This window comes from Danio aesculapii, chromosome 24 (genome assembly GCF_903798145.1).
Source record: "Danio aesculapii chromosome 24, fDanAes4.1, whole genome shotgun sequence".
Classification (NCBI taxonomy): domain Eukaryota; kingdom Metazoa; phylum Chordata; class Actinopteri; order Cypriniformes; family Danionidae; genus Danio; species Danio aesculapii.
In genome coordinates this window covers 7,632,761-7,652,056 of record NC_079458.1, presented here as the reverse complement: position 1 = coordinate 7,652,056, position 19,296 = coordinate 7,632,761, and the positions used below count along the sequence as shown (strand labels likewise).

The 19,296-nt window shown below is 33.6% G+C and overlaps 1 protein-coding gene across 3 annotated transcripts in view; it reads right to left on the bottom strand.

The window, feature by feature from the left end:
* Positions 1–19,296, bottom strand: part of agap3 (ArfGAP with GTPase domain, ankyrin repeat and PH domain 3) — a 371,686-nt gene that overhangs the window by 102,275 nt on the left and 250,115 nt on the right. For all 3 annotated transcript variants that reach the window (XM_056450381.1, XM_056450382.1, XM_056450380.1), the window contains exon 11: positions 15,562–15,733. In XM_056450381.1, the coding sequence (XP_056306356.1) occupies positions 15,562–15,733 (172 nt within the window). The remainder of the gene's footprint in view (positions 1–15,561; positions 15,734–19,296) is intronic.

The window sequence follows — 19,296 nt, the reverse complement described above, 5'->3', positions numbered from 1 at the left end:
TAAAAAGCACTGCAATGTTTGGGTCGTCAGTGTTTATTTGAGGAAATACTGAATAATACTGAATAATAATACTGAAATGTGCATATTCTATAGTATACAATTCCAAAGTATGAAGCTGATTGGTTGGTTCTAGTGACATGACTCACTGTGCTCGTGTTCTGAAAAGTTGAGATGTTTTCAACTGCCACATGGACGTCACTCCCATTAAATAACAAACTTGCACATGCAAAAAACTAAATATGTAAATATATTTTTTCATAAAAAAGCATTTAAACTGCACACCAATCAAATCAAGCATTTTTGTTTCACGATGAACGTCCAGCTTCTTTAGCCTCCAGCGCCTAGACTGCAACTCTACACAGGAAGTTTGGCCAGAAGATTAATGGTCATGCCCAACAGAGCCTGGTTTCTCTCATCTGGTTTCCCTTCACTGTCAATTGGTGAAGTTTTTTTTTTTCTTACCACTGTCACCACTGGCTTGCTCGGATCAGGACTCGTGGAGCTGCGCTTTGGTGGATTTGCTCTTCAGTGTTTGAACTTTCAGCAGTGAAATTTAAACCACACTGAACTGAATTAAACTGAACTTCAACTCTGAAACCTGGACTTTACTAGAACTATGTTAAGCTGCTTTGATACAATCTACATTGTAAAAAGCGCTATAGAAATAAACATGAATTGAATTGAATTTAAGTATTTTATTTATTTCTTCTACCAAATAAAGCATTTAACAGCCCCCATAATGTTTATCTTTAATTATTTTTTTAAAAGCCTGATAGTATTATTAAATAGATGCACACCAATTAGAAAATAATGAAAACCATAATTTTTCTGATAACTCAATGGCTCATCATCAATTATTCCTTCTTGTCCCTCAAACAATATGAAATTTACATATAAAAACACTACAAACATCATTAAAAATTATTCTTTTAAACATGAAATGCATGACTTTAAATTAACAATTAGACAGTTATAAGCTAAATAGATAACCTATCATAACCAAATATGGTAAGATTAATCTTTATGTCTCTACTAAAATATTCTTAAAAAATAATAAGCAACCAAACGGCCACACAACACCCTTACAAACTGACATTATTTGCTTCAGAGTGGATTTCTGGGGCTTGAAAAATCCTTAGAGATTACATTGTGTGCTCCTATAAAATTGACTTGATTGAAATGTTTTCGACATTTCTAGACACAACTTTCCGCTTTTAGAGCGTATGACTCAAGTTCATGGCGTCCATTGGACTTCAAGCGCTGTATTGGATAATAAGCATCTGATACAACACATCTTATTTCCTTCTCGCATCCAAAAGAGCATCCGAAATGATTGCGCCATTATTGAAAGCGGCTGTCATGAGACTAACGTATGCGGTGAAGTGTCATTAAAGGAGACTCAATCATAAAACTACTGGATACACACAGAAACACATCAGCGCTGCTCATTTAGGATTTGCTTTAGGTTTGTGAGCTGCAAATTTGGTTGATGCTGATGTGGACAGTAAAATACAGCTAAATTATATGAAAACAAACAACTTAAACTATTCATCGACAACAACAAACTTACATATGATGAAGAAACCTTTTCTATTCAGCCAAATGCAACTCTCCACCAATGCAATTATTATGACTATATTATTTATTATGATTCAATTAGCTGATTGAAAATAAAAAACACACATATTATCCATTAACAAAGCAGTATGATAAGAAAAATCTGTTATCAACCAATTTAATCACTTCTAAAACAACTAAATATTAATAATTATTCAATTGTTTAATTCAAAAACTACAAATCACCTAATTTATGGCAATAAATTACCCCAAAACATCTACAATTATTTAAAAGCAGTATCTACACTAGCTACAGACAAATCAGATGATAAAAATACACACATATCAGCTCGATTACTGGCTTATTATGATTAAGAATCATAAGAAAAAAAGGGAATGTAAAAAAACCCTCTAAATTATCCAAATATCACATAATTTATTGCTAAAATTACTAAAACTTTTACAATTATTAAAAAGGAGGCAGTATACATCATCTACAGACAAATCAGCTGGTACAATAACCAAATATCTACTCATTTATTGCCTACTTGTGAGAGAAAATCTTAAGAACAAAAATTGGTAATGTAGAAAACGCTAAATTAACCAAATATGATCCAATTTATGGCTAAAAATTACCAAAATAAATTTACAATTATTAAAAGCAGCCGGCATACACTATCTACAGACAAATCAGCTGCTAAAATAACCAAAGATCAGCTCATTTATTGGCTAATTGTGACTAAAAATCATAAGAAAAAAGGAAATCTAAAAAAAAACATAAATCAACCAAATATCACCAAATGTATTGGCAAAATTACTAATAAATTTACCATTATTTAAAAGCAGGCAGCATACATTATCTACCGACAAATCAGCTGCTAAAATAACCAAATATCAGCTCATTTATTGGCTTGTTATAACTAAAAACTAAATTAAGCTAATTTATGGCTGAAGATTACAAAAGAAAATCTACAATTATTTAAAAGCAGACCACATATGCTATATACAAACAAATCAGCTGATACAATAACCAAATATCAACTCATTTAATTGGCTTATACTGACTCAAAATCATAAGAAATAATGGGATGTAAAAAACCCTAAATGAACTAAAACCACCTAATTTATGGCTACAAATGAATGAAACTAAATCTACAATTATTTAAAAGTAGGCAGCATACATTATCCACTAACCAAATATCAACTCATTCATTGGCTTTTCATGACAAAAAAAATCTTAAAACAAAATGGGACGTAAAACACTCTAAATTAACCATCTATGACCTAATATATGGCAAAAAAATCTTTCAATTATTTAAAGCAGGGAACATACACTAGAGATAAATCAGCTGATAAAATAACCAAACATCAGCTCATTCATTGGCTTTTCATGACTAAAAATCATTTAAAAAGTGCAATGCACAATTAAAGACAAATCAGCTGATAGAATAACCAAATATCAGCTCATTTAATGGTCATATCATGACTAAAAATAATAAGAAAAAAGGTAAAATGTAGAAAAAAAAAGAATAATCACCTAATTTATGGCTTAAAGTTGGCCAAAAATTATTACAATTATTTAAAAGCAGGGAAAATACACTGTCCGCAGACAAATCAGCTGATAAAATAACCAAACATCAGCTCATTCGTTGGCTTTTCATGACTAAAAATCTTTAAAAAAAATGTGCCACATAAAATTAAAGACAATCTAAAGACAAATAAGCTGATAAAATAACCAAAAATCAACTCATTTATTGGCTTATCATGACTAAAAATTACAAAAAAGATTAAATGTAGAAAAAAAACTAATATTACCTAATTTATAACTAAAAATGACCAAAAATTATTACAAGTATTTAAAAGCGAGCAACATACACTATCTAGAGACAAATCAGCTGATAAAATAACCAAACATCAGCTCATTTATTGGCTTATCATGGCTAAAAATCATTTAAAAAAGTGCAAAGTACAATTAAAGACAATCTAAAGACAAATCAGCTGATAAAATAACCAAATATCAGCTCATTTAATGGTCATATCATTACTAAAAATCAAAAGAAAAAAGCTGAAATGTAGAAACAAAAATAATATCATCTAATTTATGGCTAGAAATTGCCCAAACACGTTTACAATTATTTAAAAGCGAGCAACATACACTATCCAGAGACACATTAGCTGATAAAATAACCAAACATCAGCTCATTCATTGGCTTATCATGGCTAAAAATCATTAAAAAAGTGCAAAGTACAATTAAAGACAATCTAAAGACAAATCAACTGATAGAATAACCAAATATCAGCTCATTTAATGGTCATATCATTATTAAAAATCATTTTTAAAAAGGTGAAATGTAGAAAAAAAAGAATTATCACCTAATTTATGGCTAAAAATTGCCCAAAAATGTTTACAAGTATTTAAAAGCAGGGAACATACACTGTCCAGAGACAAATCAGCTGATAAAATAACCAAACATCAGCTCATTTGTTGGATTTTCATGACTAAAAATCTTTTTAAAAGTGCCACATAAAATTAAAGACAATCTAAAGACAAATCAGCTAATAAAATAACCAAAATGCAACTCATTTATTGGCAAATCATGACTAAAAATCACAACAAAAGGTGAAATGTAGAAAAATATATACATATTACCTAATTTATAACTAAAAATGACCAAAAATTATTACAAGTATTTAAAAGCAGGGAACATACACTATCTAGAGACAAATCAGCTGATAAAATAACCAAACATCAGCTCATTCATTGACTTATCATGACTAAAAATCATTTTAAAAAATGCAATGTAAAATTAAAGACAATCTAAAGACAAATCAACTGATAGAATAACCAAATATCAGCTCGTTTATTAGCTTATCATGACTAAAAATAATTTGTAAAAAGGTGAAATGTAGAAAATTTAATGGTCATTTAATGGTCATATCATGACTAAAAATCAAAAGAAAAAAGCTGAAATGTAGAAACAAAAATAATATCATCTAATTTATTGCTAAAAATTGCCCAAACATGTTTACAATTATTTAAAAGCGAGCAACATACACTATCCAGAGACACATTAGCTGATAAAATAACCAAACATGAGCTCATTCATTGGCTTATCATGGCTAAAAATCATTAAAAAAGTGCAAAGTACAATTAAAGACAATCTAAAGACAAATCAACTGATAGAATAACCAAATATCAGCTCATTTAATGGTCATATCATTATTAAAAATCATTTTTAAAAAGGTGAAATGTAGAAAAAAAAGAATTATCACCTAATTTATGGCTAAAAATTGCCCAAAAATGTTTACAAGTATTTAAAAGCAGGGAACATACACTGTCCAGAGACAAATCAGCTGATAAAATAACCAAACATCAGCTCATTTGTTGGATTTTCATGACTAAAAATCTTTTTAAAAGTGCCACATAAAATTAAAGACAATCTAAAGACAAATCAGCTAATAAAATAACCAAAATGCAACTCATTTATTGGCAAATCATGACTAAAAATCACAACAAAAGGTGAAATGTAGAAAAATATATACATATTACCTAATTTATAACTAAAAATGACCAAAAATTATTACAAGTATTTAAAAGCAGGGAACATACACTATCTAGAGACAAATCAGCTGATAAAATAACCAAACATCAGCTCATTCATTGACTTATCATGACTAAAAATCATTTTAAAAAATGCAATGTAAAATTAAAGACAATCTAAAGACAAATCAACTGATAGAATAACCAAATATCAGCTCGTTTATTAGCTTATCATGACTAAAAATAATTTGTAAAAAGGTGAAATGTAGAAAATTTAATGGTCATTTAATGGTCATATCATTACTAAAAATCAAAAGAAAAAAGCTGAAATGTAGAAACAAAAATAATATCATCTAATTTATTGCTAGAAATTGCCCAAACACGTTTACAATTATTTAAAAGCGAGCAACATACACTATCCAGAGACACATTAGCTGATAAAATAACCAAACATCAGCTCATTCATTGGCTTATCATGGCTAAAAATCATTAAAAAAGTGCAAAGTACAATTAAAGACAATCTAAAGACAAATCAACTGATAGAATAACCAAATATCAGCTCATTTAATGGTCATATCATTAATAAAAATCATTTTTAAAAAGGTGAAATGTAGAAAAAAAAGAATAATCACCTAATTTATAACTAAAAATGACCAAAAATTATTACAAGTATTTAAAGCAGGGAACATACACTATCTAGAGACAAATCAGCTGATAAAATAACCAAACATCAGCTCATTCATTGACTTATCATGACTAAAAATCATTTTAAAAAATGCAATGTAAAATTAAAGACAATCTAAAGACAAATCAACTGATAGAATAACCAAATATCAGCTCGTTTATTAGCTTATCATGACTAAAAATAATTTGTAAAAAGGTGAAATGTAGAAAATTTAATGGTCATTTAATGGTCATATCATGACTAAAAATCAAAAGAAAAAAGCTGAAATGTAGAAACAAAAATAATATCATCTAATTTATTGCTAAAAATTGCCCAAACATGTTTACAATTATTTAAAAGCGAGCAACATACACTATCCAGAGACACATTAGCTGATAAAATAACCAAACATGAGCTCATTCATTGGCTTATCATGGCTAAAAATCATTAAAAAAGTGCAAAGTACAATTAAAGACAATCTAAAGACAAATCAACTGATAGAATAACCAAATATCAGCTCATTTAATGGTCATATCATTATTAAAAATCATTTTTAAAAAGGTGAAATGTAGAAAAAAAAGAATAATCACCTAATTTATGGCTAAAAATTGCCCAAAAATGTTTACAAGTATTTAAAAGCAGGGAACATACACTGTCCAGAGACAAATCAGCTGATAAAATAACCAAACATCAGCTCATTTGTTGGATTTTCATGACTACAAATCTTTTTAAAAGTGCCACATAAAATTAAAGACAATCTAAAGACAAATCAGCTAATAAAATAACCAAAAAGCAACTCATTTATTGGCAAATCATGACTAAAAATCACAACAAAAGGTGAAATGTAGAAAAATATATACATATTACCTAATTTATAACTAAAAATGACCAAAAATTATTACAAGTATTTAAAAGCAGGGAACATACACTATCTAGAGACAAATCAGCTGATAAAATAACCAAACATCAGCTCATTCATTGACTTATCATGACTAAAAATCATTTTAAAAAATGCAATGTAAAATTAAAGACAATCTAAAGACAAATCAACTGATAGAATAACCAAATATCAGCTCGTTTACTGAGCATATCACCTAATTTATAGCTAAAAATGACCAAATCTAAATCTAACAGACAACATACAGTCACAAATCAAGCAAGCAATCAGACAAAGGACAAAATATCACCTGCTTTATTACTAATTTATGACCTTTTTATAAGATATATATTAATAATAATTAAACAAGCTGAAAATAGCACACACAATCCATTCATAAAACAACTTCTGAACAACTATCCATTCAAATACACCAACATAATCATTTGAAATTTACTAAATATAAAAAATATAGGATCTATATCTATAAATTTCATAAATCACACCTCAAGGGCAGCATGCACACAATTCATAAACGCAAACACATCTGCATTCTGTGCACCGCATGTAAATGAAGAACACAAGCAGCTCTGCATGAACCTCTCCGTCTCACACACACACACACACACCTCCAGAGCAGATGTCATTGATTAAAGCTGATGGGCAGGCCATTAGCTCTCTGATATTATATATCTGTCAGCGGTGACACAACTGAACGCGCGCTTGCAGAATGATCATATTTAAAACGGTTCCGGTGAATACTTAGCAGAAAGATTAGAGCGGGCCGCGTCGAGACAGACTCTTTTACTTGCGGACACATGCGTTCATTCATTTGCGCTCCTTCACTTCTTTCTTTGGCTCATCCTCACCCTCCTCATCTCTCCAATCCCACACACACATACACTCCCAAACCCCCCCAGAGCTGCTAATGGTCTTCAGATCAGGGGGAAGTGTATGAATTACAGACTGCAGAAAAAGACAGGGCTCAGCTAGACCGCCATGAATGAAAAATTACCCCTTTGTTCCCTCGCATCAATTGCATGCCTAATGAAATCAAAATCAGATTGCATAATCAAGTGTGCGTCCTCCACGCGGTCGGCGGCCCACTGCGAATCGTAACCTTTTCCCTCTCGAGTGGAAATTAACACAATTTCCTTGTAATGCGCCGCAGAGTCGGGAAAAGGGATACAGGGGGAAAAGTGGCCCCGTGTCAAATCGGGACCCGAGTGATAGGACGGAAATTTACTGCTAAAGCGAAGGTCAAATGGTTGATCGGAATCATAACAGTGATAAAAAAGGTCAGCTCAGATCAGATCATTGTTTCTGTATGCGGGTCAATGACGTCTCATAAGATAGTAAATTAAAAAATAATTGGTTGTTTTAAGGTTTCGAGTAACCTTCATCAAAGTAAAACATCAAAACTTGGGGTGAAATAACTTGTCATGCGAATTGATTCGTATATTAGTCATTACGTCTTTAAGCTAAAATGTTTGTAGACAAACTAAAATGATGTTAGCTTTAAACGTTCGTGACTTAAACGTTGATTTTAGCTTGAAAAAAACCTAGCCTGAAAGTAAAATTTTAGCATGAGAAAAACATGATTTATTATGTTTCGAGTATGATTAAGCACAATGCTAACAATGCTAACATTTAAAGTGTTAACAGTTTCAGCAGTATATTTTTTTAAAACATTGCTAACATTGTTTTTAGCATTTCACATAATAACATTGCTAACCTATTTTAGCACAATGATAGCAGTACTGTTAATTTGATCAACATGTTGTTAGCTTGTTTTAGCGTATTGCTAACTTGTATCAAACATCTTTAAACTAAAATGTAGACTAAAACTAGCTTGAGAAAGCCTAGCCTGAAAGTTTACTTTTAGCATGTTATGAACATGATTTAGTACAGTATGTTTCTAGTATGATTAAGCACAATGCTAACATCTTTAAGCACAGTGTTTCAAAACATTCTTACAAAAGATTGCTAACATTGTTTTAAGCATGTTAACAATATTTTCAAACATTGCTAACATATTTTAGCACAGCGATAGCATTACTGTTAAGATATTAAATAAGATGTTGTTAGCTTGTTTTAGCTCATTGCTAACCTGTTTTAAATGTCTTTAAACTAAAATGCAAAGTTAGTAGACTTAAACTTTGATATTAGCTTGAGAACCCTGCTGAAAAATCCAGCTTAAACCAGCCTAGGCTGGTTGGCTGGTTTTAGCTGGTCGACCAGCCTGGTATTAGAGGGGTTTTGGCCATTTCCAGGCTGGTTTCCAGCCTGGTCAGGGTGGAAAATGACCAGCTAAATCCAGCTAAAACCAGCTTGACCAGCCTGGTTTAAGCTGGACATAGCTGGTTTTGGCTGGGCTCCCCGCATGGCTAAGCTGGTCAAGCTGGTTTTAGCTGGTCATTTTCCAGCCTGACCAGCTAGGACCAGGCTGGAAATGGCTGGAAATCAGCCTGGAAATGGCCAAAACCCCTCTAAAACCAGGCTGGTCGACCAGCTAAAACCAGCCAACCAGCCTAGGCTGGTTTAAGCTGTTTTTCAGTACGGAAAGCCTAGACTGAAGGTTTACTTTTAGAATGTTATGAACTATGTATGTTTCTAGTATGATTAAGCACAATGCTAACATCTTTAAGCATGTTTCTAACATGTTTTAGCACAATGTTTTAAAACATTCTTATAAAACACTGCTACCACTGTTAGGATGTCAACAATATATTCATAACATTGCTAACATATTTTGGTAAGGTGATAGCAGTACTGTTAAGATATTAAGCAACATGTTGTTAGCTTGTTTTAGCACATTGCTAAACTGTCTCTAACATCTTTCAATAAAAGGCAAAACTTGTAGACTTAAACTTTGATACTGACTTCATAAAACCTAGCCTGAAAGTTTACTTTTAGCAGGTTATGAACATGATTTAGTAGGTTTCTAGTATGATTAAGCACAATGCTAACATCTTTAAGCATGTTTATAACATGTTTTAGCACTATTTCAAAACATTCTTACAAAACATAGCTGGCATTGTTTTTAGCATGTTAACAACATTCTCACATTAATAACTTTGCTAACATATTTTAGCACAGCAAAATCAGTACTGTTAACATAATAAGCAACATGTTGTTAGCTTGTTTTAGCCTATTGCTAACCTGTAACTAACATCTTGAAACTAAAATCCAATGTTTGTAGACAAACTCTGATGTTAGCTTGAGACAGCCAAGCCTTAAGGCTTGCTTTTAGCATGTTACGAACATGATTTAGTACGCTTCTAGTACGATTAAAGCGCAATGTTAACATCTTTTAACATGTTACAAAAATGTTGCTAGCACAGTTTTAGCATGTGAACAATATATTCTCACATTAATAACACTACTAACATATTTTATCACACTGATAACAGAGCTTTATTAGCATGTTAAACATGATGTTAAGATGTTTTTAGCTTGTTTTAACATGTTGCTAACTTGTCTCCAACATATTGGTAGGATTAATTATCATATAAGGATGTTCAAATGCTATGCATATATTATCATGTTTCTATGAAGCATTATTGATAATATAAATAAAAAAAACCTTAAACACAAATAAAGCAACAAAACAGCTAAAACTGAAAATGAGTTTGGTTACAACAATGGAAAAAACATTGTGGCCAAAAAAAAAAGATTATAAATGGATCTACGCTGTTCAATTAGGAGTTATTAATAATAAACCAGACAGACATAATAATAAAATATACATTTTGGTTTGTTTAAAACTGCTTCTATTTGTAATTGTTCACATTTTCATATGATACTGGTTTCAACAAAACATTTATATGGAAACAGACAAAACTGAATAATTAAATATGAAAAAAATTCTGTCAATTTATACACGTTTTCATCTAAAACAAAGCTACGTGAGGCGACGCAGTGGCGCAGAAGGTAGTGCTTTCGCCTCACAGCAAGAAGGTCGCTAGTTCGAGCCTTGGCTGGGTCAGTTGGCATTTCTGTGTGGAGTATGCATGTTCTCCCTGCGTTCGCGTGGGTTTCCTCCGAGTTCTCCGGTTACCCCCACAGTCCAAAGACATGCGGTACAGGTGAATTGGGTAGGCTAAATTGTTCGTAGTGTAAGAGTGTGAATGGCTGTTTCCCAGAGATGGGTTGCAGCTGGAAGGGCATCCGCTGCGTAAAAAACATGTGCTGGATAAGTAGGCGGTTCATTACGCTGTGGCGACCCTGGATTAATAAAGGGACTAAGCTAAAATGAATGAATGAATGACAAAGCTACGTCAAAAAAAAAAATGCAACATTGACAATGTGTCTGGTGATAACAATGACGATGTAAACCGCTTTTAAAGCTTAATGAATTTATAAACTATTTGAAATAATGCTCACTTCTAAATCGTCAACAACACTGTTATCGTAAACTAAACCATACTACATTTGTTTACATGCGCAACTAGGCTTATAACCTAAATACAGATGCAGCCAGTCTCAACTAATGTTCCTATCCGTGTATATATGCTGCCTGAGGGCATGTTTGAGCTCTTTACCCACAAATCTCAATTTTCTGTAGCTTGAATAAAACAGGTCCAGATGTTCTGCCTATTTCAGGTCCAAACGCCCCACAATCCTCCTTAATTCAACCTCATGTTTCACCTCTCCTCTGCAGTCGAATGAAGGTTAATTAGTTGCCAACCTGAACGCAATCTCAACTTTTGTGTTTCTGCGAGCAGCGCAACAACACTGACTAATGTTCCTTACGTCTCTGTGACTAATAAAGTCCAACAAGAGACTGGACACCAGCCAGAGAACTGCAATTCCCAGAAGCCCTTGCTGACCTGTCTTTAATGGAGCAAAAGCAATTAGCTCAGGCTAAGTGATGCGGAGGTCCGGGCCGCTTGTGTTTCCACAGCTTGCAGAGCCCCTAGAGAAACACACTCATGTTTTTTTATTAATTACACTTGATCTCAGCTACCTAAATCCAATTATACCTTCCTAAAGCTCCCAATCTCTCTCTCTCAGGAGAAAACATAGGAAAAATGAGATGTTCAGACAAAAGTGAAAACACAAATAGACATCGCTACAATGTAAAAATAAATAAATAAATAAATAAATAAAAGTTGGGTTCCACACAATTCCTTCATGTTGTCTCAACACAAATCGCTTTAATTTACTTAATCTTTTTTATGAATTTAAGTGGGTTGTACATAAAACAATTAAGTTGTCCCCAAAATAACTTAATTGAATTGTGTTGTGTCAACTCATTTTACATAAGTAGCTTGAAAAAGCAGCAAAGTCATTCTTAGAGTCTATGAAAGGAAAGAATGGGAAATCCTACTCAAAATCAGAAAATCTTGCTATTTGGATTTCCGTTATTTGTTTATTAAACGACTGACCCATAATACCTTGATTAGTGTTAAACGTGCTGTATGTAAGTACTTGACTCTTCTAAAGCATAAAAATACCATAATATATTTGCAGATATTTCAGAAACATGCTAAGTGAACATTCTTGTTTATCTGAAAAACAATGCTGAAGTCAGATATTCTGCTTTGAAAATGTCCATTATGTGTCAGAACGTCTTTGTTTTGGTCCCTTTAACCCACCCACTGCCATTTCAGCCAATTATATTTCAGAATCCCAAGTTGCTTTTTTGGAAAACAGCGCATTTCATTCATTCAGTTAGGAAGGCTCTCTAAGGCTGCATTTACACTGCAGATCTTGATGGTCAATTCCGATTTTGTGACTGTATCATATTTTTTGATGACCTGCTTACATCATCTTTTAAAAGTGACTCGTATCCGATTGTCTGCATTCACACAGCACACAGCAAAGGCGCAATGACCAGGAAAAAAAAAGCGGGCGCTGACTAAAAGCTGATAATTAAAGAGTGCTCTTTTCTCTATTCCTGTATGTAATCTGTGCGCAGCTTTTGACAAGCTGTTTCACTATAGTTTATGACAGAAAGGTTCTAATTTGTCCATCTTCTATTGATATATAGGCTTTTTTAAACCAGTAGGCATCTTAATGTCATGTCCATGGCGTGATTTATGCACGTGATGTATGCACTAGTTTTATATTAGTTTATATTGGTTACATGGCGGACATTGCGCTCTCTCTCTCGTTAACATGCTTAAATACCTGTGCTTTATGACTATAAAAAAACTGTGCAATAAAAATCGGAATTGGGTCACTTGATCTGTGCAGTGTAAATGCGGCCTAAGCATGCGTCCGTGACAGAAATGTGATCTCCGGTGGACAGTAACAGCCTCCGAAATGAGACGCAGATTCCACATAAGGTTATTAATTAGCAAATTATATATATATTACGAATGTAAACATTAGGTGAGCAGATTACATTGTAACCCCGTGTCCTAACAACATGCTACATGATTGAGATTTGCAGTGATAAGCCAAAATACGACAAAAAATTAAATACAGCCATTGAGAAGCATAGAATAGTGCACTCACTGCACTCCGAAGAAACGGTAAGGTTTATAATATAGTTATTACATGTTAAACCTCTTTAGCATTATTAAATGTTCGTGCTGAATCACTGCTATGTGGTTTTGCACTGAGTCACAGTTCTAAAGTTCAAACAGTTTATTTGATTTTCAAGATCTGAGAACGGTGAACTATCTGCTGCTGCTTTCAGTAGTATGGCAATAAATGACATGTAAAATGGCATTCAAACTCACATTATTAGCATTTAACACAGAATTCAGCACATGAGCTTTACCCGAGGGAATCATTGTCAGTTTATCCTGTTGTTCACCTGTGAGTAATAGAAGCCGTTTCTAATATCAATTCGAGGTGCTGGTTAGGAAAAAACTTATAATATGGAAAATATTCCTCATATCGTGTGCATATCTTTTATTTAGAACACAATTTAAATCAGCCTTTAGGCTCGATAGTCAGGCACACTCCTGTTGGTGTCGTCAATCTGGCAACCTGCGCTAGTGTGTTTTAATCCAGGAGTGCAATACCTAGTTCAACCACTAGGTGTCAAACTTACATAAACTTCAAATCAAGGTAATTAAAATGCAATAAAAAATTACTTCAACTTACCGCAGATTATTGAGAACATTTAATTACTACAAACTAAAAATATTTGTTGTGTATATATATATATATATATATATATATATATATATATATATATATATATATATACATACATATATATATATACATACACACACATATCTTTTTTTATATGTTTTTACTTATATGAAGGATCCAATTTTGGAGGTTATACATGATGAGAAACTATTATTATATTTATAATCTATTACTAACTTCAAGTTCAAGTTCCCTGTGAGCTTTGTTATCATTCTACTATATGTGTGGAGATATAATGGAATGAAATGTCAGGTCTTGCTGGACCACGGTGCTACATAAATAAACTGAATCATAAATATAAACACAATCTACCTATGCATATAATATAAATAGTTAATTATACACTTGGCCTGAGACAGACTATACAAGTACTTAACGTAAAAAACAGAAACAATATTGTGCAAAAAGAGGTATGTAAGGTTGAAAAAGTAGTGCAACATGATGTGTGGTACATTCCCAAGTAAATGTTATTTTCCAAGATGGAGTAAGTAAAGTGTCTGGTGCAGTGAAGATTGTTTCTACAGGTGGTTTGTCAATCCCACTCACCTGTGTGACGCACACTCAGAAATGCACAATGTTTTTAAAGATATGGAGAGATTGTAAGAAAGTGGAAGGAAACGTCTGGTGTATTTAGAGACGAAAGTGTTTTAGATGTGCATTTATATATTGTTTCCTCAAATTTGTACAAAATGGCAAATTTAAACAAAAATGTTAAGGTCTTTTAACCATGGATGCCAATATTATTTTGTATATTATGTATTTATTGAATTAATTAATTGATTTTTCCATTATAAGTCCATAAGAGAGAGAAAAATATTTATTTTCCTATGAAAACACAAACTGTAATGCTGTGTTCACACCAGACGTGGTACGCACAGATAAATTGCGATATTCACACGTAAACAGCCGCATGAACATTTTGTTTACTCACTTAATTCGATCATCAAATCCACTTCACAACAGACATGGATTCACGTCATGGGCAGGGTTTCTGTCTGCAGGGTGACTCTAGCTTCGTTGCTAAATGGCTAACATAAATTTTATTGAGAGAATAGCTGTGTTTGTGTGCTTTAGGAAGACTGAAAAACAGCGTTGATTCGCTTGGAGCTGTGCCTGAGTCCACTAGATCCATTCTGAGGTGCACCCAGCTCTCCAGAAACTGTACCTGGATGATGGAAGCTTTTAGCGAATGTCCGCTGAAATTCAGATTATTCCAACTCGAGCGATTTCCAACTTAAAAGTGTCAATCGCGCAAAACGCTCAACTCGCGACGCTCCATTTAATAGACAGCCTGAGACACGATAGGCGCAAATGAGGTGGCGTGAATGACGCAATTCACACGTATCATGCCGCAGGATGTCTAATGCGCGTCTTTGCATTGACTTAACATGTAAATCACTCGCGCTTGACGCTTCAAATGCGTCTGGTGTGAACGCAGCATAACACTTTAACTTAAGTAACAATTTAAACCATTTACTACTGGCAACAGTTCATATTAAGACATCAACTGTTTAATGGCATTTATAAAATGATCTGATTTTACATCCCTACTCAATACCTAAACCCAACAACTGCCTTACTAACTATTAATAAGCAGCTAATTAGTAGTTTATTGAGCTAAAATTCTTAGTAAATGGTTTGCTAATAGCATGAATCGAACATTAAAATAAAGTGTGACTCAAAAACCTTCTGCCGTGTATTATTTGGAAATGTTAGCACCTTTATAAGTTGTGCATTTAATATCTTCTAAATCAACAAATTATTTTCAGTTATAATTCCACTGAATGAATGTGCTAATAGACTCACTTGTGGCTCCGATGCCAAGTTGTAAAGTGCTGCGGTCTTTGGTCAGGCCGTTGGTTTTTGGACTGGCTGTAGGGGCGACTGTTGCCACTGCTCTAGGCGGTCTCTTCCCCGGCACCTTCACCGTCGTCCGCAGCAGATCGATCTCTTTACCGTGAACATTCTGCATGTAGTCCTGAAAAATGACATTTCGAAGCGTTAGAGCTTTGGAAACCAGCAAAAAGTAAACTAAGACTTGCCGTAAAGTTGTTTCTTGTTATTCGTTTGAGGGAAAAAGAAGTTCGAAAAGGCTGAGCGACTCTATACTGTTTCTGAATCTTCCGACACCCCTGTGCTGCAGTGGGCTGGGTTGTAAATGCGTCATGACTGGACTCTTGAACAATTTCATAAACAGACTTCTATGTGAAAAGCGCCACTGTGTAAAATCACATTGCTTTCTGAAAACTCTGGCCATGGTGAAGATTTTCTGAAACTCTTGGTACAGTGTAGTCATGTGGATACTACAACTGGGCTTTTCGCCTCATGATGTCACCAGGTGTGCACTGTTATCTCCTTTCTGATTGGTCAACACGACTGGGTTCACACCAAACGTGAAAGACACAAATGAGGCTAACTCTGCACATTTGTGTCAAAAACACATTGCGCATTCCATGTCATTTATACCGTGGGACTGAACTTAAAGACGCCTTAAAGTATTAGATAAAGACGCCTCTCATATGGAGAATGAAGTCACATGCATTGCTTAGATGTAAGTTTTGCACAGACCTCAACAGAGTATAAAAATCTTGATGGTTCTGTGGGTCTCGTCTATCAAATCTGATCTTTAATTTGTATTTTCTATTGGATTCAAGTCAGGTGATTGGCTGGGCCATTCTACAGCTTTTTTTTCCTTCTCTGAAAGCATTTGAGAGTTTCCTTGGCTGTGTTTTGGATCATTGTCTTGCTGAAATGTCCACTCTATTTTCATCTTCATCATCCTGCTAATGTAGATGTTGGACTGAAGCAGCTAATATTCATTTACAACGAGGAAGGGCAGAGGGTTGCTAAAGAACTACTGAAAGATTTCAGCTGCTGTCTGGGCTTTCACTGACTTTCTTCCATGTGTTCAACACTTTTTTCCTGTGCCATTTCATTTTATTACACGTAACTTCATTTGTAAACTAATTAGGTTTGTTTTCTTTGCATATATGTATTTCTTTGGTTGTCTGGAGAAAATTTTAATTCAACAGCACCTTTAGAAATATGTTTTCTGAGAAAAATGGTGACATGTTCAATACTATGTATATATATATATATATATATATATATATATATATATATATATATGTATTTTTTTTTATATGTATATCTTTATGATTTAGTTTATTAAACACATATATTAAATAAATGATCCCAAATTTAACTCTTCTTTTTTATTTTATGTGCAATACTGTGAGGTCGAGTCAGGCCCTAAAAACAATATAACACTGATCTGTTTGTCCTTCAATAATTCAGATATAAAAACAATTCAAACTAAACACAGTCTGACTAAAGTGAATAATAAACATGAGCAGCACTGAAATAAAGATTTATTATTTTAATTTACCAAATATTCTCACATTTAGATATATTCTAAAACGATCCCAAATTTAAGTATTCTTCAATAATTCAGATATAAAACAGTTCAGATTAACACCCAGTCCGACTGAGGAGGATCATAAACGAGAGCAGTGCTTCCGTGACTAAACCAAGAAACCTATTAGTGCTTCAAAAAAAACAGCACTAGAAGAAAAAAAAAAATAAAAAAATATTTATATATTATATATATATATATATATATATATATATATATTTATTTATATATAATTTAACTGATCAAATATTCTTAAATATAGATATATTAAAACATGATCCCAAATTTAGGAATCCTTCAATAATTCACATTTAAAAGAGTTCAAATTAAACCCAGTCTGACTGAAGTGAATAATAAACACGAGCAGCGCTTCCATAACTAAACCAAGATACCTATTAAACCAACAGCACTGAAATACATATTTATTATTTCATTTATTAGATATTCCCACATTTAGATATGTTAAAACATGATCCTAAATTTAAGTATTCTGCAATAATTCAGATATAAAACAGTTCAAACTAAACCTGGTCTGACTAAAGGGAATAATAAACACACACAGCGCTTGCATAACTAAACTAAGAAACCTATTAGTGCTTCAAAAACAAACAGCGGTGAAAAAACCTCAGCTCTGGACAATGAAACCCACGCAATCCATTCACCTGTTTCCACAGCGCCGCAGATTAGCAAAATTAGCATTAACGACTGCTCGCAGACTCATTCCCATTTCAACCGGGCCTATTCCATTTTCCACCAAAGTTTGCCGAGAACGCAAATGGGTTAAGCTGAGGTGCAAATCACCCTGCTCAGCACAAAAAAAAAAGGCGAGCAGAGATTTCGGCCTCCAAAGTCCCCCGCCAACTCCTCTTCACTTTTATTGCGCCCCATAAAGCACTAATTTCTTGAAAAGCCTCAGTACTAATTACCCAGTGAGCGCTCTCATTCCATTTTATTGCTGGAATTAACAGCCAGTTTGAGGCGCAGAAAGCTATTAAGATGTGTGATTAAGCCATATTCAATTAGTTTCTACAAACAATTTAATTGATGTAGCAGACAGAATTAACAGAAGGGGATTGTGGGACGGCTCGGCTGGCTGCGGCGCGGAATTAAACCGTCTCTTTTCTCTCTCTCTTTGAGCTAAACGAGTGGTCCACAGGTGTCCAAACTCAAGCATTATGGCATCGTGTGCCTATTACACACATGGCTGGCACGAGATGCGCATTGTGTCGCTAATAAACGCGCGGGTTGATGGGCGAGACGCGAGTTTGGCCAAGATATTAATTTCGGTTGTATAGTCTGAGGAGACTCGTGTAACGTGTCTTGGGTGGTCAAGGAACGCCGGTTCTCTGGTGGATGTTAATTAGCAGGGCTTTATTAATTAGTAACCTGTGTTAAACGTGTGACGGGAAATGTGCGGTGCAGACGAAGAGAGCGGAGGGAAAGAGGAGATTTGAGGAGAGCACACGCAGGGGTTCTGACAGAGATGAATGTCCTGTATGGAGACGTCTGTGCTCATCCTGAGGCGAATACTGAAAGAAACGCAAGCGGAGAGCAGATGACCTGTCCAGCTTCTGTGTGTGTTTATTACTGGAAAACTGCTTCCCAAGTGCTGTTTAATGGAGAGATTTTTCAACACGTTTTAAAACACACTATTTTTAAAAACTCATGTTTTTGTCTTGCCATGGTGGCTGCATATTATTTTTCTACTTATTTTGCAAGATACTAGCTAAAAGCGCAATTTAAAGACTTAACTTAAGGGATCCATGAGAGCTAATAAACTGAAATTTAAATTAAATTAAATACAATACTGTGATGGCAACATTGACCCATTCATGATAACTAATAACATATAAATACATACAATATTGTGATAAGAATATTGATTGATCCATTAGTAAAAAATAAAATAAAATAAAATAAAATATGGTGACGGGAATATTGACTCACCCATAAGAACTAATAAAATAAAATAAATAAAAATAAATTAAATAAAAAAAAATTTAAATAAAATACAACAGTGATGGGAATATTGCCTGGCCCATAAGAACTAAAATAAAATAATATTGACCCACTGATAAGAACTAATAAAATAAAACAAAACAAAACAATGGGAATATTGCCTGGCC